Consider the following 26,764-nt stretch of genomic DNA (forward strand, 5'->3'; position numbering starts at 1 on the left):
TGCTGTTGCATATCGTTACTCAATTCGCTGTTGTTCATCTTTCTCGAGTTTGCTGTCTCTACGTGGATTTCCGCGACTATATTTCAGAAAGTTTTTAACAATTATCATAGCAGATTATTCTACTCAGACGATGGTGGTGATTCTTTCTACTTAATTGAAATATTCAGTATTTATTATCACAGCATATAGCAGTATTTCATATAGCTATTGTTATTTTTATATAATTGGTGTTAAGATAACGGTTGTAAATGTTGTTGATAATTGACGACTTATGCTAAATGTGTCGCTGTTGTCTGTTTTTGCGTGCATTATTTGTGTTGCCTTGTCTTAGGAAACACTTGTGCACAGCAGGTTGTTGAAGAACATACATATGTGCCATGTAGACTTGATGAGATAAGCATGTTACTGTGTTCTATTATCTTAGAAGAAACATTATTCCGTTCTGATAAGATTGCTTTGTTATTGCTCATCTTTTGTTACATTACATTGTGATACTGATAGAAGCCGCTCATTTGTTTTTGTTTCATATGGTGTTCTCAGAATTTGGAGGTGAGTATCCGGGAGTAAGACTGGCGTCCTAGTTCCGACAGCGGGTGAGCACGTTTCAGTGTGATGGGGATTCGAACCCGCGACCCTCAGTTTGCGAGTCCAGCGCCTTAACCACCTGGCTATGCCGGGCCAGCTGCTCATTAAATCTGTAATGATACAATCTTTGCCTTCAAGATGGTCCTTTGAAAGTAACTTCACATTTTGTTTGTCGTAGTTACATACCAGTACATGTATTCTTTATTGTACATTTGTTATTTATTTTGAATAAGTTCAGTGCGGTGGTTGGGTGGAAAAAAAAACCAATACAGCAGTAAACTGTTAAAAACATATAACGTTCAACCAAACGTTTGCACATATGTAGCTTAGAATATATTCCCCATAAATGGGCATAAAACACTTAAGAAACAATTTTAGTAAAAACTGTTAATTTAAAAAGGGGTAGGGATCGTCAAAAAAGTAAAGAAACAAATTGAATCAAAATGCAAAGATTACATTTTCAAGCCTAAAACTAGGAACTCTAAAAAAGTAAACAAACAAGGCTGGGAATAGTGTCTACATCATTTTCTCAACCTACAAATCCATATTTTGACTCCACTAAAATGTATAAGTACTGTAGACATGGAGTCAAAATAAGGATTTGTAGTTTGAGAAAATAATGTAGACACTATTTCCAGCCGTGTTTATCCACTCTTTTAGAGTTCCTAATTGTAGGCTTGAAAATATATAATACTTTCATTTGGATTTAACTTGTTTTTGTACTTATTTGACGATTCCTATTCCCCTCTTTTTAAATTAACAATTTTTCTAATATTGTCACTATATGAAGAAATGGGATGTATCGTCATGAAATTACAAATTAAAACTAAAAAATCTAAAAAAAATATCTTTGGTTAGTATTATTTACAGAGTTTCATCCCTGAAGATGTTAATACATTCAAGTTTCCAATAAAAGTAAATAAAACTGCCCAACTCCTCATGTCTTTAGTAGACATGATTCCACATTTCCCGGCCAATCGCAAAGGTTAACATCAGGGTTGAAAACCAGATTCGCTGGGCATGACATGTGATGACGCTGCTGATTGTGGCAAACATGAAACCTTGAACAATCTTCCTTGTCTTGATGGTAAGAGATGATCCCATCTTCTTCGTCACAAGCTGAAGGGAAAATATTAAAATTTTAAAAGCCTCTAATCCTTTAATTCAATACCATTTTGAAAACTAATATTGTAAATCCTTTAATACTGAAAATTTTGAGAGTTTAGAACACCAAGTATGAAATATCTTTTATCAGATATCGAACCCTATTGAAAAAAAACCTGGAAATTGACTTTTCAGCTGAACCATACTCGTATAAATTAATTATTATAATGAGTATTATATAATTGAATTAAACATAAAACGTATCTATGGACTTTTAAACCCATACTCAATTTCTCAGGGTAGATCTAAACAAACAAACACTTGGTAATGTGTAAAAGCATCAACCAAACAACTTACCAATAGGGTTATAAATTCCACTATCCAAAACTTCCACGTTGGCTACCATATACCCTCTCAGTTCATTTTTCACTGTCTTTAAGAGGGGATAAGAATGTCCCATGCAAGAACCTAGGAAATCATCTAAATCCAAGGACCAGATCATCACTCCACCAAATCCAGCTTGCTTCAGCCACTGGATCTGTTTTATCAGTCAAGGAAAATATACATTTTAGTTTCTTACTTTTATATTTGACTATCTTTTATTTTCTCTTCTTTGAAGCTAATAAGTTACTGCATTTGTATGAAACATGAACAAAATTCAGCTGATACTTTATCTGTAGTTCAGTTTTTAACAATTTCATTTCATGAAATCCAATATACTGATGTTACTTTCAACAAACCTTAATCTTAGCACATCTAATGTCTTCAAAACAAACCCACTGATAGTCTTTCCAACTCACCTTAGTCTTAACGCTTCTAATGTCGTCAAAACCAACCCACTGGTTTCCTTTATATGCGTATGGCACCATCTGTTCATTGTCCCAGATAAGAGTGGCTCCAGATTTGATAAAATCACACACCTAAACCAAAGTTTATATACATCACTTAGCTTCAATAATTAAAGAGGTTATTTTTTGTTAATTCTTTGCGAGTTGCAGCTTACACATTTTTGATTATTCCATTTAATGAATATACCAACGCAGAGAAGAAAAAAACAACTACCATTAAAATATATACTGTTCATTTGATTTTTTCTTCCTAAAAACTCATAATTAAAATTATATGGCTGAAATCAGCAGTTTAGGTTGCTTTTTCAGACCAAAAATGGTCTAGTGATTAGGATGCAAAACTTTGAATCAGAGGGTCTACGGTTCACGTTCTGTTGTCGCAGGATTGTGTTCCACACTTTAAAGTCATGATAACGTTATAAGATTGGCGGTCAGATCCCACTATTCGTTTAGGGTATCCCAAGAATTTGGGGTGGGTGCTGTTGACTAGCTGTTTTCCCTCTAGTCCATAAGTCAAAAATTAAGGACGGCTATCGCAAATAACCCTCACGTATCTTTACGCAAATATCCGCAACAAACAAATACTTTGGCATTGCATCACATTTTTGGGCCTAGAAAACGTGTGATAAATCTGCTTAAGTCAGAAAAGTAATTTAGAGCTTATTTAATATTTCAAATAACATTTAAAAAGTTAGAGGTTTCAGACTATAATATTAAACTATTTCCTGATGACTGACTATATTGTAAAACTAATGTTTTCATCATTACAACATTCATCGAAAATATATTTTTTGTTTTAAATTATAGGATGAACAGTAGAAGAATCAATAGAGTTTTACTCAAGAGTAAAAACGAGTAGTCATTACTTTCATATTTTTCATCCGTTTGTTTTAGCATAAAGTCATACAATGGGCTACCTGCGCTGTCTATGTCGTGGCGACCGAACCTTGAATTGAAGCGTTATAAGCAACCACAGGGCCATCGGGAGACACTTATATTGTTAGAAATACGTTCTTCTTTATACAAAAGAGAAATTAAGTACTTCAAAAATCTAACAAAATTTGAATATGATATTATTACTGTTCAAAGCGTGTGTTAAATTATTTATCACGAACTTTATTTAATTATAAACAGCTGTGTTTCGAAATTATTCTTCAAATAAAGTTATATATGTCATGAAGTAGAACACCTAAGTTATTTTTTCAGGTATTTAAGAATCCTTTCTGATTTAATTCGAACTTTCAAGCCTAAGCTTAAAAAAAAGAATAAATCAAATTATTGGATAAATTTGAATGAGATTCTCTCCAGTGACCAAATTTCTTAGGTGTTAGATAACGAGTTCATTTATATCCTATAAGCTAATATATATCCTATTAAAATTAACAAATACAACAATGGTGTTGAGGATATTGGCAACCAGATATCATTTCTGACATAGACGCCGTAAAGTATGGTACATTTCCTCCATCATTCTTTGATATTAATTATAACAGTGTCGTTAATTCAAAGCGTAATTGTATGAATCCTGTTCTCTTCAAACACTTTAAGTACATTGTTGTTCAGAAATGTTGTCCATGCAGATCATCTTCAGGAGGACCAAAAAAAGTTATATGGTGCTAGATCAGGGCTATATGCTTTAGGAACTTCATTAGAGCACGTTCTTCAAATCCAATATAGAAACAAAACACGTTGTGCTGCTTACTTAACTATGAACTTGAAAATCTGTCAGAAATAATCTACTCAGGTCAAGCACATGGACAAGAGAATCCCTCATCTTTCTGAACACTCCTCCGCTTTTTTTTCTAAGTATTGTATGTTGCCTCTTGTATTAAACGTGTGACAGATAAAATGTCTAATAAAAAAATATTGTTTATCAAAACCTCTGTTCAATATGTAGAAAAGTTATTATCACCTCATAAAAGGCCATAAAACCGGATTCTCGGGTATAGTTTCCTTGTTTACCAGCACCAACGACTGGAGCACCAATGTCAGTCAATGACTCTTTCTGTAGGGTGTAAGAACGGCCATATGCTGGAATGCCAATAATTACTTTTTCCTTGGAGGCACCTTTCTTCACCCATTCTGTAGCTCCATAATCCTTTAAAGAACATTCGAACAATATAGACACTAATTTGTTGTTATTTAGAGAACAAATAAAATTGAACTTTAACAAAGACCTCTTCGAAACAACATGATAATAAGATAGCACTTTCAAAAACTCTGTAAGAACTAACTAAGAAAACGCTACGGAATTTACGAGGATGAAGCAGGTTCTGCTTATGTTACTTTTACATAATTCTTGAGACACGTTGAAATAATTCCTTTAAGCTACTAAGTTCAAACACAGCAATTTTAAATATCGAGTAAAAGAAAAAGCACATAAACACACATGAATTTATATGGAATGTATTATTATTATTTACACGTTTCTTAAATACAATTATGTATAATTCAGATTAATTTAGAATGACATTTGCAAAATTAGACTTTCTTAAAACTATTCTAGAAAATAACCTTTAAATTTGGAGTTTTAATGTATTAAGCTAGTTTTGTTGTCACTTATGAATATATATTGTTTCCGAGCACTGAATTATGGGTAGTCTTAAGCACTTACCACTGTAAGTTTACTTGAATATTTGCTTCTGCCCTTTAATGAGTACAAAGGGCTGTTGTGACCAACTTCGTGTTCCCAGGCCCCATGAAAGTCGTACGTCATGACGTTGAAAATGTCTAAATATCTAGATAGAATGATCATACATTTATTCCTCTGGTCTTGATATCTTATATCAAAGTCATCTAGAAAACAAAACAGATAGTCATAATTTTCATTCTAAATTTTGTGTCATAATGTACAGACCTTCCTGTTTCCTACACGCTGAACTATCTGTTCTGTGCTCACCGCAGGAATGAAGACCAGAATTTGAGAGTTTAAGCTCTCAAGCTTACCAATGAGGTCATAAACCTTTCTGCAAAAAAGTTGGTTACAGCCTTTAAGGTACTAAGTAACTAGAGCCTTGAAAAGTTAATTTAATAGGAAATTAAAAAACAAATTTATTGTGCGAGTTAATCTGTTAGTGTTGCTGAACTTAACATTTTCTTCACAACCTAAAGCTCAGTTTCAAATACTATTAGAGATTTAGGTGTGTTAAGTAATTATTTCTTTTCATTTATAGGAAAATAAAAAAGTTAGGATTTTTTTATTCGAGCAATTAATTTTGAAAAGAAGCTAATATCAAACATATTTAACACAATCCCTCAAGCTTTAACACCGAGCCACCAGGAGTAACATAAAAGTTTAGTCATTAAAACAAAATAGAAACTCAAATATTACTTATCAAGTTCTTCCACGTCATATCCAGCAGTGATGGCTTCAAAATTCCCAGGTACACTGGCAGAGAGTAATAAACGTGGTTTCTTAGAAGCTTTGGCTTCTCCTTCAAAAGCTTCTTTTAAGTCCTATTGGCAATACACAGAAATAAGTGTTGAGAAACTAGATTTAAATAGTTTACAAATTAGATGTGTAATAATAATATTAAATTCCTTTGATAGTGTTTAGAAAAGATCTATATTAAATCTATTATGAAATACAAGAGTAAAGAAATCAAACACTAATCTTATTAATCACAGAAATGCATGTAAAACCAAATAGATATTCTGAAGAGTAGAGACCGATTAGAAGATCAGCCGGATTCAAATCCTATAAGTGTACATGTGTATATATTTAAAAATCATATATAAAGTTTGTATTTAGGGGGAAAGTATAATAGAAAGAAGCATACCAGCTTCTATTAAATTACAAAAATCTGTATTACACTAACTGACAACCACAGTGTCAGATTTCTTCGGTCCACCTGCGACTTCATACATATGATTACACTAATAACCATCCAAATTTTTTCGAAATAAAATCACTATGACATTTATCTATTTTGTTTTAAATTCAGACATACTGCATAGGTTTCTCTCCATTTATAATTCAATGAGATTGATCAATATGTTTTAGTAATTAGATTAATTTATGTCTTCCAAAGTAGAGTTACTCGTTGTTATCTTTATCCCCCCCTTTACGATAAGTTGGTTGGGTTTTATAACTTTATACTAGTATAATTGATCTACTCTGCTACTAAATAAGTTAAATTAGTGCCTTACTACTATAATGGGGATTGGAATGCCAACCTCAGGAGGTAAGTTTACCTTACTTACCCCCAAGTAGTGGTGTCTTATTTCGTTTTTTCTTTTCTTTTACTTTGGAGAACAGTCCCCTTCCCACAACTGTCTGCAGGCAGTGAAGGGTAATATAGATGTGGGACGTTGTGGGCTTGGGCTCTCCTATTATATTTCTTTTGATTACTTTATTTGATTTTTTTATGAATTTCTTCATGTGAGACTGGCAAATGGGGGTTAAGAATGACAGATAGTGTATCCCCACCGCAATGTGGGTCGTACTTGCGCAGTCACTTCTAAAACCCAGGGTTACATTTTATATCCCACGTTATAGCCTGTACCCTGATGATCCTTTTCGCTTATTCAGCGTCTTTAATTTAATTGCCTTTTTTTGTTGGGCTTGTTTTGTTCATTTAAATGTAATTTATCATAGGTTTCGATTTGTTGTTTTTAATGCAGTCCTTTCTTTGGATTTTATTTTGCTTGACTGTTTAAGTATTCATTATATATATAATATTTAGGAGTTCACATGTATGAAGTGGAACAAATGTATAACTGTTTTGCATTCCAGTTCTCCTGGAGCAGGGAATATGTTCTCATGTGACTATAATATCCTGGTATGGAGCAGGGAATATGTTCTCATGTGACTAGAATATCCTGGTATGGAGCAGGGAATGAGTTCCCATGTGACTAGAATATCCTGATATGGAGCAGGGAATGTGTTCCCATGTGACTAGAATATCCTGATATGGAGCAGGGAATGTGTTCCCATGTGACTATAATATCCTGGTATGTTTAAGATTTACTATCAACTTCTAATCAAAGAAAGCTATCAACATAGATAGTTGATTCATCAGTTTGGCACTCTAGCTGTTAGTGATATTTTTCGCTGTAATTCTAATAATATTTCACAAGGTTCAGCCAGTTTAGGAGATTTGGGCATAGTCCTAAATCCATAGACGTAGCTAACAACGCAAAACACTAAAATTACATAATAATACAAAAATTAAAAGTGACAAATACAATAATTATGTATATCAATCATTTATGAAAATAATAATAAAGAAAGCACAGAATGTAAAACTAATTCTGTGTTTATGCAAAATTTAATATTCTCCCTTCCAGCCAATGAAAGCCAATTAAATTGCCTCCACTGTGTAACTTCAGGAAATCTTAACATCTGAGATAAATGGTAAATTTGTGTCATAGTAATTTTATTACAGAATCTAATAATAGGACGGAACAGGTAGTACGGCAAAAACCTAATTTTTATGAAGAAAAATGATTAATAATAAATAAGCAATTAAATGGATAATAAGTTTGCAATAAATATTAAAATACTAATATTCTGATTAGAATAATCAAATTACGTGTAATAAAAAGAAAAATAATATATTAATCCGACTTTAACTATCCGCTACATACATGGTCAATTTATAGAGTAGGCGTTTTTGTTTGTTTGTTTTTAACCAAAAAATTCACAAGAGCACAGAGCTAACAGCCGGAAATAACAAATAGTTGAGTCCTAAAAACTAGTCAAAATCTATAAACGATAATAAGATAGGAGAAAGATCAAAATGATAATAAGACCTAAATAAATAAGTAACAACAGTTGTAAATACGACATAAAAATGAATTAGTCTGACCCTGATTAGTTTTGCAACTGTAAAGGAAAACTATTTTTCTGTAAAAAAAACCTTTGTATTTTTTCACTTCTTCATGAAATCCAGAAAAAAACGAACTATATTATAGCTTATAATTTAATATATCGGGTAAAAATTCCTATTAAATTCAAAAGGTAAAAACTATCAAATGAAAATATTGTCCGGTAAATGTTGGTTTATAGTAGCACTTAGTCTCAAAGCTTATTCCTAAGTATACTATTTTAGTATCTAAAAATCGTAAAGTGTTTGTAGTTTGTTCTTCATTCACAAACGTAATATTAATATGATGATGATTCAAATCATTTTGGAATTCATGAAAATCAAATGTATTATTAAACACCACAAATGTATCATCAACGTATCCTCTCTGATATAAAGGTTTTAAACTGTTCAGAACAGTTTTCTAAACACTTTTTTTTCGTGATAATTTAAAAACAAATTAGCTAAACATGGTGCGACCATGAAGTTGTTCATAATGACAACCATCGAAAAAGAAATTCGATTATTTGGTGACAAATTTTAATAATTTAAAGAAGGCGGGCATTGTTATACCCCTAATGACATCGAGTTGTGGAAAATTAAATCATTACTTAACTCTATTATTTCCTTTAACAAGGTTAACAGAAATAGTAAAGATAATCATGTGATGTCTTTTGGATCTTAAACCATATAAAAGGGCTTTACAGTAGTATAGAACTAAATAAAGAGCAGATCTTATCCTGTGCTCTCTTATTATCGTGCAATAACTGATTTTGTAAGAGAGGCTTACTGATGGAAGTGCTGACATTTACAGACTGAGAGGAGATTCATGTTCTGGAATATACTCTTGTAAGAATTGGAGAAGTGAAAGAAACGTAAAGATCGGACAGCATTAGAATGTAAGTCTTAAAGAGAGGCTGCAATGGACCTAGAAAGGGGATACAATGGGCTAATACACTAGTCAAGGCCATGTCCACCTCTGAAAGGAGGTCTACTGCCATTTTAGAATTTCTTCTTTGCATTTATCTTAATAAATTCAGTACTGGTAGGATGAATGATTTTTTGTTAGTTCCAACTTTTCTTCTGCGCACATTGTAATACTAGAAGTTATCAGACTCTTGTGGTGCAGTTTATTTACGTACAATACATGGAAAGCAATCTTATAATATTTGCATTTTATACCCACTTTATCCTCTATTTCTATAGGGAGTGGAAGTGGATTATGACTTAAGGTCTGGTCGTAAGCTCGCTGTTAGCTGAAAAGAACAACTCTCCCCATTATAAATCGTATCATTTTCCCTTGTACACGCATTTTTATAGATAGTTTAAATGTGCCTATATCTTTTTTTTAGCAATTTGCCATTTGTATATTATATTTCCCACTTACTTTTCCCTTTTAATAATTTTTAACAAATGTGAGAAGGTTATCACACTGTTAACTCGGCAACATACATGCACATTCGTTAGTGATACTTAAATAGACAATGGATTATTCAACATTCTAATCATAAACAAGTAGCATTTGTATAGTTATTTGATAAAGTCCAATATGTAGAACAAATAGCTTATGATAAATCCTATCTTTACATTAAAAACGTTCTACAAGAGCACAGGTTTACTCAATCTGATCCATGAAGTAGCTTTTGCCAGCCAAAACTTTGACTTCTATTCTTTGATCATACGACATTTCTGTGCTCATAGCAATGAATACATTCACCATGCTATTTCTGTGAATAGTATGAATCTCTACATTTATAGGCAGTTTGCTGGTGTGGCATCATCTGATTGGTTTGATGGCAACCACTCACAGTGAAAACCATCAACCTGTGACCGTAGTTATACATACTAGTAAACAGCGAAGAATGTTATACATACTAGTAAACAGCGAAGAATGTTATATATACTAGTAAACAGCGAAGAATGTTATACATACTAGTAAACAGCGAAGAATGTTATACATACTAGTAAACAGCGAAGAATGTTATACATACTAGTAAACAGCGAAACATGTTATACATACTAGTAAACAGCGAAACATGTTATACATACTAGTAAACAGCGAAGAATGTTATACATACTAGTAAACAGCGAAGAATGTTATATATACAGTTAATTATTCTATTGGTACTACATATATTTAACTATACATAACATCTTTTTGTTTGATACTTTAAATCAATGCAGGTAAATACTTTTAGTTTTTCAAATAACCCAGTTGTATTCTTCTGGTAGTCTTACTACATAACGTAATCAGCAGCTCCCTTAAATATTGAGGATTCTGTGGTAAACAACTTGAGGACATGATAAATTGAACAGAAGTGAACAAACTTTATTATTTAAAACAGAAAAAAACATGACTGCAGATGACGTATAGACAAACTATTGCTTTAGTTGACTGAGAAGATAGAAATTTGAAGTCCCAGCTCCCTATATATGATATGATTTAGAAAGAAAAAACAACATATATATTTGTACTATTAATATTAATTTGTACTATATTCTAAAAGGTACATATATGTGTGTGTGTGTGTGTGTGTGTGTATAAGAGTAAGATACACTTGTACGTACAGCTAGGTTATTGCCAAGAGCTCTTCTGGATTGTTTCTATTATGAACAGGACTAGTTTCACGTATTATCTTCAGTGTCTATATAACAAATTCTTCGCTGTTCATTACTAGATTTTATACATGAATTCGCAGATTTAAAACTCGGTCTCAATACTTAATCATCAACAAGATATTTCATTCGTAGTTACGCTAAATAATTGTAATTTCCAGTACAATTTTTATGCTTATGCTTTGAATAACGTAAAAGATCGCGATTCTTTACTGGCTAATTTAAAAGTACTGTTAATTTCACATATGCTAGTTATGGTTTATTTAGTACATATCATGAAATATTTTATTTTTCTAATAAGATAGCTATTTCTCGCTAGATAATAGCATTCATCCCAGTAATAGATAAAGAAATCAACGTTTTAAAGCTTTGAATGATTTAGCGATATTTCATTCTTAAAGGGGTGGGAAACGATCTGACTTAAGGCCACGTCATATTTGAGCATAATCAAAAATTGATTATGTTGATAATAGTTATCCTTTTTTGTAAATATACAACTATATATATATAGCCACTTAAAATGTTTTCAATATCGTGCGATAATTGACATATCAAGTGCCATTGGCTAAATTCTAGGCTACATCTTCTGGTTGGAAAAACATCTAGGTCAACATTCTCCACTGTTTTACCAGTTATTATCAACCTTTGTTCATTCTGCTTCAAAGCAAACAAAAAAAATACACTTGTCCATATTATTTAGCCATTGGATGCACTCGTTATTACCATAATTGTATATGTTCAGACCAATGCCCATTTTTATCAACTACTACTAAGAGATAAAGTTTCGTTAGGAAAATGAAAAAGCTGTTAAGATGTTGAAAATTTCACCTCTGAAAAAAAAGCAATTATTCTGAACCGCAAAATTGTAAATGTAAACTGTCATTTGACAAGGACTTCCAAAAAAACATTTGTATACAGAAAATGGAACTATCCCAAGCAAGTTTGATTTTAGTGGTTATGGCCTTAGCATCAACGACAGAACTATAAAGTTGGTCTCCTACTGGTCTGACAATCTTAGCTATTATACTTACTCTTCTAAAACATCATTATATTCCAAATTCGGATAATATTTCCAAATTTTACCAAGGTGTTCACTTTTGATCACTGTAACCTGTGCCGTGAGACTGCTACATTTCTCTAATGGAGTGGACACGACAAGAAGATTTATCTAATGGACACAAGCCTTATATTATATCTCTGGGTTTTAATGGTATTGTTTGACATGTATTTGATAGAAGTTACTCTCATACATTCTTAGCTCTATCTTCCCATGAGAATGGCGGTCATTTTGCAGTCTTATAGATGATTGGAATGCGAAACATCACTTCTTTGATATCTTAACTTCACACATGTGCTAGAATGCTTGTATCTCACTCATTATTTATTGTTTTGGTTGCCATACTATTCAGCTTTGGTAGAGAACATTAAAGTCCAGTCTCATCTACTGCTTGTTTTGTATGTTATTGTAAATTCACAGTTTCTAACTAAACAACTGACACAAGGAATCGGTCAGATAAACTTTTATATCAAGTTCAACTGTATTGGCATATACATGTATTTTCTTCCTTATATTGCATCATTCAACCTGATTTTTCGCATCTTAAACTTTTATCTCCAACACGTCGATTACAACAGCGAAACAATTTAGTCTTCGTTCTTCAACTTCTATAACTCACTGTAAGCTATACCTTATCATTCATGTTGTTACTGAGGTTGTAACTCTACAGTTATTGTTTGTTTGAAATTAAGCACAAAGCTACACAATGGGCTATCTGTGCTCTGCCCACCACGGGTATCGAAATCCAGTTTCTAGCGTTGTAATTCCGCAGACATACCGCTGTGCCACTGGGGGGCCACTAGCAATCCTTATAGTGGTGTCACTTGACAAGTAAGCTGTCAGCTGTTTAGAGCTGCGTGCAGTCAATAGGATTTAAAAAAAGGTACGAGAACTGAAATAAATATCTCAACAGTATCCAAATTAATAATAATTTTTATTTAAATAAGCGTATTTTGTTAAAGGATTGTATTCTTTTCGGTTTATTTTGATTCCTTACCAATGTTATACATAGGAGATATTACTGAAGAAAATCATTCCCTGATAACTTCCATGATATTAGGTCTCCACTCAGAGCCGGTGTAATATATTCAAAATACTACCCTAGAAATATAGAAACCCAATTTTTTTTTGTTAGTGTTATGAGTCTCAAGACTTGTCGCTGAGCCACTAGAGGGTAGTCATAATAAATAAATATAACTTTTTGTTGTTATTCATTTCTTCAAGTTATTCCGCGGTATGTCTGCAGACTTACACAGATAGAAACCAGGTTTCGATACCCGTGGTGGGCAGGACACAGATAGCCCATTGTGTAGCTTTGTGCTTAATTACAAACAAACAGCCATCAAATTATTCCAAAATATCGTAAACGAATTCACAATGTAGAAAGCTCGGTCGTAACAATATTTATTATGTACTAAGATATTGTCAAAATAATATTTTTTCAAGTCTTACCAAGTGTATCGGCCTGGCATGGCCTGGTGGTTAGGAAATTAGATTCGCAATATAAGGGTCGTGGATTCAAATTCTGACCCAGAACATGCTCGCCTATTCAGACGTGGGGTCGTTATAATGTGACTATTCGTTGGTGGTGTTGACTAGCTGCCTTCCCTCTAGTCTATCACTTCAAAATTAAAGACGGCTAGCGCAAATAGCACTCGAGTATCTTTGCGCGAAATTAAAAAAACAAACAAATAAAAAGTATAAAGCAACACTCTCATTTCTGGAATGTTCAGCAATTAACAGTGCTACTAAAATACCAGTGCAAGTGGGAGGAAGAGGTGGAAGCACCAAACCTGACCCTCCTAGATCCCGAAAAGGATCTAGATCCTGATAAAGTGACAGAGAGAATTCATACTAAAATCTAAATACGGAATTTATATATTCAATAGGTAATATATTTACAAAAAAGATATAGTATTTTAAGCGGAAAAGTGTTTTGAAAGTACATAGAGGTAAAGTTTTCAACGTAACAAGTATTTTAAAAGTTCCACACTGGGAAAATAAATCAAATTTGAAATTATAAAAATGTATTAAATTGATAATAAGTTTACATTACTTGATAACTGCAAACATTACGCGGCACACCTAACACTTGAGACTCTTCTGCGGCACACAATTTGGCAAGCACTGCCCTAGTCAGAGGCCGAGAGTACACGTAATGCAAGACGTCGTGTAGAAGCTCTCATTTTGCTGCAGTTTTGTTTTGACACTTTTGACATTTGAAAGACAAAAATTACCTATTCGATATTTGAAACGTGCGCTCCCTAATACTTTTAATTATTATAAAAGATAATATATCGAGTTTATTTTATTGAGAGTTAATTTTTATTATTCTCTTTAAAGTTTTTCTGTGAAGTTATTGAAGATTTAGCATTGTAAAGTCAGTCTCAAATATTATAGATATAATATCAAAACCGTACAGCTGTGCATTCAATAATTCGTACCAGGGAAATATACAAATTGATTTGATATTCACAACAACCACCGACTAGTTGGATACTTCGGCGTTCTTTTAATCTTTCTTTTCGTTAATCATTTTTACAGGTAACCTCCTAATACACACGATGAAATTCGATTGAGTACCATAAAAGTTTCATGAGAGAATACGACTCACATAAGCTTCCTTGAAGGTAATTATGTATATAACCTAGTATCATAAAAAACAACAGCTGCAGCCACTTTATGCCATTTCTGCAGATAGGCAGATGTTGACAACTTCTTGTCATTCTTGGAATCTCGGCTAGGGAGAATTTGTTCATGATAGTTTGTTTTGAATTTCGCGCAAAGCTACACGAGGGCTATCTGTGTAAGACTAGAGGGAAGGCAGCTAGTCATCACCACCCACCGTCAACTCTTGGGCTACTCTTTTACCAACGAATAGTGGAATAGTGGTTGTGCTTGGTTCTGTTATTCAGATTTATGTACAGGAGTCTTGCATTATATAATGATGTTAAGGGCAAAATTTATTAGCCGTTTTTTTATGATTATACGGACACGAATTTTGTAGCTTAAGATTTGAAATGAGCGAAAAAAACAGACAAAAATATGAACAGAACTTACTAATATACCGATTACCACCTTCAAATCTTACCATGTAAAGTGTGAATCTTAAATTATTTGAAAAGCAGCGTGAACCTGCACTTACCTTTATAAGCTCAGTAAAACTTGTTTTTTCTAGAAGGCCTCTAGGAAACTCCCAATCAACGTTCAACCCGTCAAACCCATATAGGCGAAGAAATTCGATGGTACTGTAGATGAACCGGGATTTGCTGTAAACGGCATGTTTTCTTAATTACTGTTCAATCTAATATATTGCGCAACACACACACACACATATATATATATATATATATGTATTGTTGAGCAACATAATCCTTTTTATTTTATTTTATTTTATTTAGTTGTATTTATTTTTCGTATCTTGTATTTTACGTCTCATTATTCTTTTATTTTAAAATATATCTGAACTCTTTAGGTTTACTTGGGTTGTTTATTCGAATCTGGCCCTCTAACGACTTAAACTGTTTCGTCTTTTGCAAAGCACTTTTTAACACTTATACACCACTTATGACTTTATTGATTTTTTTATATTTATTTCATTTTTGTATGTTTTGTCTTTGCACACTTGGATAAGTTTTTATATTTTTCATTTCATTCTTTTGTTGCGCTTATAACTTTCGCTCACTTACACATGATACTGTTGAATTAATATTATGTTTGTTTTGAATTTCGCGCAAAGCTACAGGAGGGCTATCTGCGCTAGCCGTCCCTAGTTTAGCAGCGTAGGACTAGAGGGAAGGCAGCTAGTCATCACCACCCACTGCCAACTCTTGGGCTACTCTTTTATCAACGAATAGTGGGATTGACCGTCACAATATAATGCCCCCACGGCTGAAAGGGCGAGCATGTTTGGTGAGACGGGGATTCGAACTCGTGCCCCTCAGATTGCGAGTCGAGCGCCCTAACAACCTGGCCATGCAGGGCCGAATTAATATTATGTATATTATGTGTGTGTTAGAGAACGAGAAAGCGACCGAGAGAATATAAAGAGACTAAGGGGGAAAATAGTCACGTTAAAAACTCTTATTTATAAAATCTCGTTGAAGTATTTTTCTTTTTTCAAACAAAATTGGAATAAGTTAATATAATTGGTAAAAACAAGATTTATCTAGCTTTCCTTTGCATTAAGGATGTTTTTACACTAATCAGTGTAATTCACCTCACCTGTACAAGTTTTTTGTCACTTCTCTGAAAGGTTCAGGGCCTATTATCCAACCTCCAACACTCAGCAACACTCGTAGTTTCTCGTTCTTCTCTTTGAGTGCTAAAACCTGGTCGTACAGCTCAATCTCTGAACTATGTGTTATATCTGTTTCATAAAATGGTGTTAACTGAAAGTCTTTGATCCCAGCAAAAGCATAGATAATGTGTGTACATAGGTTTGGGTCGATTAAGTTAGGTGTAAATTTAGCAATTCCTTGACGCTCAGTTGACCAGTTGGTAAAAGCACAAATGATTCGAGCATTGGACTCTGTAAACAGTAAAAAAGTTGCGATTAGGAATTTGATAAGTTTTTACATATTTGAATACATTCTTAATATCTATATTAACCTAAATTAAAATATGGCATTTATTTATTTTCAAAGTTTTGAGTCAAATTATGTTTCTTATAAACATAAAATGTCTAACAAAATCAGTGTTAAATCATAAAGATTACATAGTGAGAAAAATTAAAATGGCATCGGTGAAAAGGTTTACATGAAGCTTTTATATGATAATACTCATTACCTAGATCTTTTGGTTCTTCCTCTTCCATAAATGCAAAGATCTGTGAAACTGTCTTGTTGGTAACAGCAGCCTTTTCATCAGACAACGTAGTTTCTGAAGCTGAAGGCAGGACTTGTTCAAAGTTGTAGAAATATGACTTTGTGGGTTTGTTCAATAGTTCCTCAGCTATGATACTAGTAAGTGGAAAGGGGGATGAACTACAAGAACCTTTAAAATCGTCTAAATCGATAGCCCAAATCATGGCTCCAGCATAATTGTTCTCCTTCAACCACATCATCTACAAAATAAAACAAATCAAAATATTATTTCGATGAAATAATGCATTTTAAACTTCGCGGTATATTTATTTTCTTATCCTTACTCTAGGTTAACCCAGCTGTCTACTAAATACTGCAGATATCAAAACTATCTACTGATCGTACAGAATCGTTTACTTTGTAGTTTTTATCCATGTTAATAGTATCTATTATTATCATAATTCCTCTTTAAACAATTATCATACTTAATACTTATCTTGCTCCCACATAGTCTATTAAACCTGGTCCTTATTTTTACAAGCTGCATACTAACCTTTAGTCTGAGACTTCTTTCATCATCAAAACCAACCCATTGATCTCCGAGAAAAGCGTATGGAACATTCATTTCTTCATCCCAAATATAAGTAGCGCCGTTTTGTAGCATTTGGCAAACCTGGGCGAGAATACAGAGTAGAAAATGAATTGTCCAAGTATCTTAACTTTTCAAACAATGATCAAGTTATTCCTAAAGCAAACATATTTTAACTACATACAACAGAAATTATCAAACTAAAGCTCAAAGTTAACACTCTAAAACAGAAATTGAGCTTTCCAAATCATAGCTTGAACATAAAAAGACGTTAAATACAACAATGTTTCTTTACACTGAAAGGTCTTTTTCTAATCTAAACAAAGCAAACAATAACTAGAAAACAAAAGTTTGACTAAAGAGTAACAGGATACGACTATGTATTAGATATGTTGAATAGTCCATAAGTATCACACACGGTCATTCCGGCATAAAAGTGAATTTTCCTTAAGTAATTTTAATAACACTCCTGAAAAATACTGAGAAATTACACCTTCACAAGAAGATGCCGTATGTTGTCGTTATGATCCTTTCTCAATAGAAAGTGTAGTCATCTATGTCGTTAATCACAGCCTAGACTATTTTACTAACTATTACCACCATTTGGGTGAAACATAAAACCATTTTTCTTGTAGAGTAACATCCGAGCTTAGTGCAGTTTTGAGTTCTGTCCTATAAACCCCTCAACTGGCATTCCGAAACGTGCAAGAGTGGTTCAATTGAATTTAAGTTTGGAATTTGAGTTGGCCAAGACAGATTATGAACGTTACTTGTCTCAAACCAATGATAGACATGGGACATTTCCACGCTGAAAGAGGTATGCTCCATCCTTACAGAATTAATTCTATATAACAGTGCAGCTTTGCCGTAGTATCATGTCCAAGCCAGTTAAAAAAGTTCACACCATGATAATATTAACTGCTGTTTTTTACATTCGTATCCAAAGCATTTTCAAGGTTACCATCACACTTAGACTTATATACTCGGAAAAAGACAGCGAGATTCACCTGATATTTATGACAGTTTTGATTGTTGCTGATATTTTCACGGCGCTGGTGATTTTCATTCACTGTTGTGATAATCAGCTTATATCTGTGCAATCCGTTAACATAGAACTCCTTGCAGCTTGTATGCAATTTTAATTTTCTTATTAATATTCCCAATAACAAGTTTAATGCCAGGTTTGTGGTTTCACTTCAAAATGCATTTCAAAATTAACATGGACCAAAAACAGAATAATTATGGGCTTCAGAGCGAACATTCCATATATGTTTTTTCCATACAAGTTTTCAGCGTGTTTAAGCCGAGAACGAGTAGGCAGGCAACATATCTCTTCCACTTATAGTGTACTCAATAATCATCCCTCTGGATATATGAAAGTGCTTCCTTTATAGCTATAACTAGCTGACTTTGGCAGTGCTGACCTACATAGCAGTGTGACATGGGATGAGCCTATTACTAGCCGAGAGTGGCTATCCCAATACTTTGATAAAATCGTGTCTGTAACTTTACTGATAATAAGTGTTATTAGTGCGTATCAAAATTAACATTACTGTCTCTAAAATTACAACATAATAGTAGACTTGGTGATGAGAAAACAAAGATTTTAAATTATAGTAAATCTAAAACAAATTTGTTCTCCAAATAGGATATAGCCAAAAGTATTGTTTGTTTGGTTTAAAGTTCAATCTTTCTAATTAATTTTCCTAAAACGTGTAAAAATACTAAATGTTACCATTAGATATTGAAATGAGAAAGGTTATTGGATAAGTTTATTTTTAAAATATCCACTTTCATACTAACAAAAACACACTCGTTAAAACAAAAGGTATGCTTTTCATGTTTGGCTATATAAATCGTTTCTTTACATGAAATTTTGAATAATACCTCATAGTAAGCCAGAAAACCCTCTTCCTTTGTGTACTCTCCAGGACTTCCTCCGCCAACCGTGGGGGCATTTAAGCCGTTGTTGTTTTGGTCTGCAAGTGTAAAGCTGCGACCATAGGTTACCATGCCGACTACAATTTTGTCTTTTGGGGCACCATAATGTTCCCAAACCTTGGCTGAAAAATCCTAAATGGAAACGAATTCTATGAAATACTTATCACGCTCTATAAAACGAGGAGGAGTGCGAACTTAACTTATTCCTACACTGTTTATTTTTAAAGTTTCTTTCCTGTACAATAAAAGATAAATATTCCCCCAAAAATACCCATGAAGATGATTTTCATAATTTCTATAGCTTCACTTAGCTTTATAAATATTTGTTGAAATAAGCCATTAATAGGCTGATAGCTTATATGCTAAAATAACCAAAATGACTAAATTTGTAAAACGTACCACACATAACTGTTTCGACCATTCAGCCTCGTCATTTTGTGGATACAAAGGACTGTGATGTCCGGTCTGAGTCTCCCACTTTCCGTGAAAATCATATGTCATTATATTCACGAAATCCAGGTATCTGATGAATACGTTCAACAAAAACAAATTAAACGAATTATATGTAAAGACAGAAGCGTCGCTAGACACGGGCACGTGAGTTCCCTGCCCTGATTCTTCTTGACAATGCTCCGAACCCCTAGTATATGTCTTGAAAAATCAGAATAGTAAACCATGATAGGTATCATACAGAAACGTCGAAGATTTACGCCCTATGGGCTCGAGCCCCGAATCTTTTAAGTAACTAGCGACGCTTCTGTGTAAAGATAAGAAAAATAAATATATTTCAGAAAATACACAATATTACATATGTGCGTGTGTGTGTTTGTTTGTATGTATGTATAGATAGATAGATGCCCTATATTGGGTTAAAAATTACACAGGAAGTATTGTGTGTGAAATGAATTGATTATTAGATTTACTTTTGCCATAAGATTTAAATCTCTAATATTACAATTCTAGAATTGTTGAAAAAACGGTTTAACAATAAAAAATTGTATGGTTGGACAAAATAACGATTTAGTTACTTTTTAGATTTTAAATTAAGATGTTTAGGATATACTTGTCTGGACAACAATCATTTAGCTCAACAACATCAAACCCAAAATTTAAACTTTATCATCTAACAGCCTACTAGGTATTTTCTACACCCTTTGTTCACTTATATAAGTGTTTGTAGGTTTAAAGTAGAACATTGGTCAAGGATCCTTTCACGTTAGTTAACTGTTGTTCCAGGTCATTCTCCTATGGTATCACATGCACTTTCTCGTGAGAAAGATTCCTATAAAGTGGAACACGCCATGTAAAAGTAAACAGCGACATTTTCTACTGGTGGGTATGATGATACCTTCCAAAACCTCTTAACCTCTAGTAAAGGCAACGTCCTCCATGTTGATTGTGTTTTTTGTATTGAATAAAGATTGTTTTCACATTGTGTCCAGTCTCGTTTTTTTTCACAACTCAGTCAAAACTGGAATAAATCACATTTATTCCTACTAAACATTTATTGTCGAACTTCCTATTATCTTGTGAATCCTCTCCGATTACTCGAGGGGAAATCAGTGAACCTGCGAATACTACACTACTATCACGACTCTTCAGTTATTTAAAGTTGTTTGTTTATTATTCATCTTCATGAAACAAGAAGATTAACGCTTGATTCCTTAACGGCTTATTAACCCACTATAACTACAAGGTACCCAAACTTGAGAAGTTGGATCTTGAAAATGTTTTGATGGTTTAGTTTTTAGCTTCATTTGGCCGAAGCCGTTCATTTGTTTATAAAACTTGATGGTAATAAACTCTTACCATTGCACTGAAATCTTCTAACTCTCAAATGACTTAGTGATCCTTCACAAGGAAAAAGTTTTGTACTAAATTAGAAATGCGTATTATAAAACTTTACGCATTAATTCGTTTGTTTCGAGTATGAAAAAGGAACCTTACATATGTTTAAATAATAACGGACTGTGAATCTAAAAACTCAATATAACCTAAAGCTAAGCATAACAGATGAATAGATTGTTGTTGGTGTCTAGACATGCAAGCAAATAGATTAATAGGTATCTTAGACAACATTCATTGAAAATGCACTGATGTAAATAAAAAGTAGGAGCTGTAGTATATGTAACTATTTATACCGGCATCCCTCGTTTAGCGTGCCTTCTATCAGCGCGTTTTCGTTTTAACGCGGCTTTCATAGTAGGGAACTTTTTCGATTAAGGCGTCCAGTCGCGATAGCAATTTTCGATTTAGCGCAGTTTAGAAACAGAATGTGGGAATCTCTAACGCAGCTGCGCATGCGTGAGATGCGCCGTATGCTCAAGTTTGTCTCGTGGTAGAATCGTACTATGCAAATACCAGTCTTATTTGTATTAATTGTGCTTATTTCAAAGTGAATTATATTACAGTATACTGGGTATTTATATACCGTATACTATTCATTGTAAATAACAGCTACTGTCAAGTAATTGTGATTAATATACAAAGTAGATTTTAGTCTGTCGATCGCATTTTTTGAACTTTAATAAATTTTATCTAATGTGATGTGATAACAGAGTACAATATCGTTGTTCAAAAAATAAAAACTGTTGCAAAATAAAGCAATTAGTGTAAAGCTTAAAACATAAATAATGCATGAATCATTGCATAGGCTTAGGCTAAATTATTTTATGATCTGTACACCAGTATGCTCGTATTTTCAGGTTTATTTAATGTTTCATATACTTCTTTAATGTTTGAGTATTTAATTAATACCGTAAAACACGTTTAAAAGTTTCTATCTCCAGAAAAAGTTTTGGTCAAAAACGCATCCTCCTCTTATTAATTGTATTCCTAAGGGCAATTGATTTTCGTTTAGCACAGCGTTTTTCAGGAAAGCGTTAACGGCGTTAAATGGGGTATGCTGGTATATAGTTGTGATTAAATATTTGTGGGTGTTAGTGGTAAAAAGTACTTACTTAATCATAGTTGGTACGTCATAACTACTGTTGATAGTTGCGACGACAGGAGAAACAGCAGCAGTCAACAACAGCTTTGGTAGATTGCGCTCTGTAGCTTCGGCCTCGAACGTTTCTCTTAATTCCTGCACAATATATTTCTGTGTTTATCACGCTATATCACATATTTCGCTATTACGGTTAGAATTTTTAGTCTTAGTTATCTAAGGAATGGGTTTTAAAACCTTGAATAAAATGAACACTTTAGTTCGTGGAATCAATTTATTATTCAGAGTAATATATGTGGAAATTAGTTCTTCAGAATAATCATTCTATAAATTTCAAAAACGTTAATATACAATGGTTGGAGAACCAAATCAGTTATTCGAATAACAACAAATGTTTATTTAATGTTAGATTCTCAATTCTGAAACTATTATGCCCTCTGTCCAGCCCCCAAGTGGCACAGCGGCATGTCTGCGGACTTACGACGCTAGAAACTGGGTTTCGATACCCGTGGTGGGCAGAGCACAGATAGCCCATTGTGCAGCCTTTGTGGTTAAATACAAATAACGCTATGTCCGAATATTAGATATTTTCTATCACATTATTTTTCTAAGCGAAATAAGGTGTTTCACATGTTTATTTTCAAAACAAAACTATTTTTTATATTACGCTAGGTCCTTATGTCAACATCAAAAAATTGATAAAGACTAAAGGCTGCTGACAAAACAACCACTGTAAATAACATATAAAACTAAACTGACACAAACCATACATGACAGTAACACTGTAGAGTGTATTATAGTTTTTACATTAAAATACTAGGTTCCATTAAAAGTAATTAGAGTTTCTACCACTGTCTGAGGTGGAAATCTGCCGAAATGATCAATAAAAAACATTGTTACAAGAACGATAAACTGACGTAAACCATATATGACAGTAACAGTGTGTAGTATACTGTAGTTTTTATATTGAAATGCAAAGTTCCAAGAACGATATAGAAGTGTGTACATGTTTTATTTTATTCAAAAACTAATGTTACGCCCTGACATATTAGTTAATAAAAAAGTAGCAAATTATATTACTTATTACATGCCTTTCTCTTCCATTTTCCTGCAAAACAATTGTTGTGGCTATTTACTTTGTTTAACTATACGTCCATAAATTAATTTATTAAATATATATCAATCTCATTGAACAGTGATCAGGCGCGCAGTTAGCCAGATAAATACGAAATTAAGACAGTCCCAATAAAGCTTGTACGAAAATCCTTTTGTGAACTGTTTTCTGAAATTGGTCTTTGACAATGACTCAAAAGAAAATTTTGACACATCGTTTAGATATTTTACTTGCTTATAATTTAGAAATTAAAATATTACTTTGTCTTTATTAAGGTGAAGAGCACTAATTTAGGTGTAGAAAATCAACGAAACGAACTCCTTTTTTTTGCGGAAAGTAACTAATATTATTACTCCCATTAAAAATCTAATGCGTTATAATACCTCTATATTGACAAACGTAACATTATTACAGTAATAAGTTACTTAAATAACTCTATTTATCAGAACACCGTCGTCACTAAATGAAAAAAATTAATAGATTGATTAAGGACATTTTCTTACTTGTAATCAATTCACATAAAAAAATGGTTTTCAAAACACTTTTTTAGACAGAAATTAAGACAATTTAATGTTACATCACGTTAGACTCACCTTCAGTAGATCTAGAAAGTTTAGCTTGTCTACATTGTTATTGGGAAATTCCCAATCCAGTTCCAAACCGTCAAAGTTCCTTTGACGAAGGTATTTCAAAGCACTGAAAATGAAACGTTTTCGGTTGAAACTATTAGAAGACACAGCTTTAAATTTCTGAGTGCCAAACGACCAGCCACCTGGCAAAGAAAACATACATTAGAAAAAGAATGCTTGGAGACAGCTTGAATGGGTAATGAAGAAAAACTTTAATATAAGTTTAACATAACAGCAAATTCGACAAGGTTCTGTCATCATCAGTTTGAATACATTAGAAAATTCCAGAAGTTAAAAAATATTGAGTTACTTATTTTAAAGGATCTTAGGTTAGACCTAATCAAAGGATATCTAGCTGGGTAATAATTACTCTTCATAAAGAGCATTAACCACTAACTATAAAGCTATTTTAAAGCATGTTAGTAAATGCAACCCTCTCAACGTTTTAAAATGTGTTCGATAAATAACTGTAAAACACGTGTATTTCAGACTTAGCAAGCTTTTCTTACCAACAGCCAGAAGCACCTTCAGAGCTGGATTTACTTCCTTCAAATCTGTCACTCTTTCGTAAAGACCTTTCTTCCCATCTCGAGATTCATCAGAGCTATCGTGAGCTGTCAACTGGTTGTCTTTCATCCAGCCAAAGGCAAATATGATATGAGTACATAGAAAAGGGTTGATATCATCGGGAGTAAACTTCCCGATCGACGGTCGATACTGCGACCAGTTGGTATAGTAACACACAATTTTTTTAGAATCTTTGACTGTACCTAAGGTGACATTAAAGTGTGTTTTATTAAAATTGGCATATTAATACTACTGTCAATTTTCTGACGCTATAAACTATATTAGATGAATTAAATTTTTGATATTTCAATACATCTATGTAATAAATAAGTTGTGTATTTGAATTAACATAACGGTATCATTTTCATGTGCGTAGGCAGGGGTGATACAATTGTACCCCCTAAATTATACACATTTCTGAATAAAACTTATTATTGTTCGGTGCAGGGTCAGTACCGATTTCATAGGTAGTGAAGAGAGGTATATCGAGGGTCTATCATGTACAAAAGCAATGAAAACTGGCTCTAATTTCCTTGGATATATATTTTTAATGTGTCGCTAAAGAATATTTAACAGTCAATTGGTTAATCATCACATCACCGCAACAATTCAACGTTAGTCAGTCTTATAATTTAAGTAACTTTAATAATGATGTTTCTGAACCACTATTATCAGATGTAACTTTTTCACACGAAATTATTCATTTCTTAATACAACTCCTGATCATAACAGGTGTTATGAAATAAGAATCAGCAGATGAATAAAATATCAACAACTTATGAGTGAAAGCAAAAAAGTAATGCGTAATAATATGTCTGCTATGTCCAGTGCTGACGAGCCCTCTCGCCACTGTTAGGACTCATTGTAGTGGGCTTGACACTATTTATATTAACAATTGCATGAACAACAACTGCTATGGTGTGAGCCAGAGTAAGTGTAATTATTATCAATTGTATTTAAGTCACTTACAAATCAGAACTAGGATAAGGATTAATAACATAATTGTATTTATGTAATTTTAATACCAATTATCTATTACTAACAGAAACGCCGCCCTATGGGCAAATGTTTGTTTAATCATAGTATTCATACCTCATTGGAAAAAAATTTGAAAAAGTGTACATTTTCTAAAAACAAAAGGGATTTTTTGGGGGGGAAGTACTGGACTGGAAAAGTGTTCGGATTGTGCTTTTTAGTCATACGCAACTCATTGCATCAAAATGATTCAATGTACAGAGCTCAAAATTTTCATAAATTTTAATGATATAAACTATAACGCTTTTATGTATAAAAAGTGGTACCGTTTATTGAAAAAAATAATAGTATTTTTTAATAACTCCAGTTTCTCAGTACTATATTTAAAAATTACATCAATAAAGATATAATCAAACTCTCACATACAGTCTAGTGAAAGTCGTGTTCTTGTTGTGAGGCGAGTACTTTTATTTAAAATTATGTTCTATTATAAAGAAACGGTTGTTGAACATAACAGTTATTCTTATAATTGTCTGAATCTGGAATACCCAAGGTGTGAATTTTTAATGGATTTTTGTTTGTAGTGCCATTCAGTAGATGGCGCAGGAGTTTTAGTTACATATGTAGATACTGACATACACGTCCATTGTCGTAAGATTGTTTTTACTTGAATTAACTTTACCAACATTCAGAAGATCTAGCGAACTTTGGATGGCAGAGATCGAAATGTAACAACATTGAATAACCTTAGTCAGTGGTGTTGTGCCCATAGGTCACGGGTAAGCACGCTTCCTTCTCTCAATGCTTACCACACACAGCTTCAATAATCTCAAATTCATGAGTAAATATTTGATTAGGCATCTTCAAAATATTTGTCTGTATTTGAAATCAATAAATTACTCAAAGTAATAGCGAAAATGTAATAATATGAAGAGTAAAAGGCACCCTTTTCCTTATTATAGGGCTTGGTATGGCCTGGTGATTAGGATGATCGACTCGCAATCTATGGATCGCGAGTTCGAATCCCGTCACCGAACATGTTTGCTCAAGGAAGCATACTTTGATATACTGGAGTTTAGGGACGTCATGCACGATCAGAAAACAAAGAACTTTTGTTATCAATGGTGGACTAATAATGTAATTATACGAATAATAATAAATTTCGTTTGCTTGTTTTGGT

At 33.0% G+C, this 26,764-nt stretch overlaps 1 protein-coding gene across 1 annotated transcript; it reads right to left on the bottom strand.

Moving 5' to 3' along the window:
• Positions 1 to 1,522: 1,522 nt before the first annotated feature.
• LOC106461845 (probable chitinase 10) lies at positions 1,523 to 26,445 on the bottom strand. The gene is made up of 16 exons (XM_022388920.1): positions 26,394 to 26,445; positions 24,552 to 24,812; positions 24,007 to 24,185; positions 22,313 to 22,437; positions 19,752 to 19,875; positions 19,299 to 19,484; positions 17,376 to 17,495; positions 16,806 to 17,082; positions 16,242 to 16,548; positions 15,163 to 15,286; positions 5,869 to 5,993; positions 5,152 to 5,275; positions 4,450 to 4,635; positions 2,490 to 2,609; positions 2,047 to 2,227; positions 1,523 to 1,704 (listed from the first exon to the last, which is right to left on the bottom strand). The coding sequence occupies exons 1-16, from the start codon at positions 26,443 to 26,445 to the stop codon at positions 1,523 to 1,525; spliced, it is 2,673 nt and encodes an 890-aa protein (XP_022244628.1).
• Between the last annotated feature and the right edge of the window lie 319 nt (positions 26,446 to 26,764).

This window comes from Limulus polyphemus, unplaced genomic scaffold (genome assembly GCF_000517525.1).
Source record: "Limulus polyphemus unplaced genomic scaffold, Limulus_polyphemus-2.1.2 Scaffold1044, whole genome shotgun sequence".
Classification (NCBI taxonomy): domain Eukaryota; kingdom Metazoa; phylum Arthropoda; class Merostomata; order Xiphosura; family Limulidae; genus Limulus; species Limulus polyphemus.

Excerpts from the sequence above, each read along its gene's own strand:
- LOC106461845 (XM_022388920.1), bottom strand. The coding sequence starts at position 26,445 with ATGCCTAATCAAATATTTACTCATGAATTTGAGATTATTGAAGCTGTG. Across the intron at positions 19,485-19,751 it reads GGTCGAAACAGTTATGTGTG|GATTTTTCAGCCAAGGTTTG; the intron begins GTACGTTTTACA and ends GTTTCCATTTAG. Across the intron at positions 16,549-16,805 it reads GGAAGAACCAAAAGATCTAG|AGTCCAATGCTCGAATCATT; the intron begins GTAATGAGTATT and ends TACTGTTTACAG.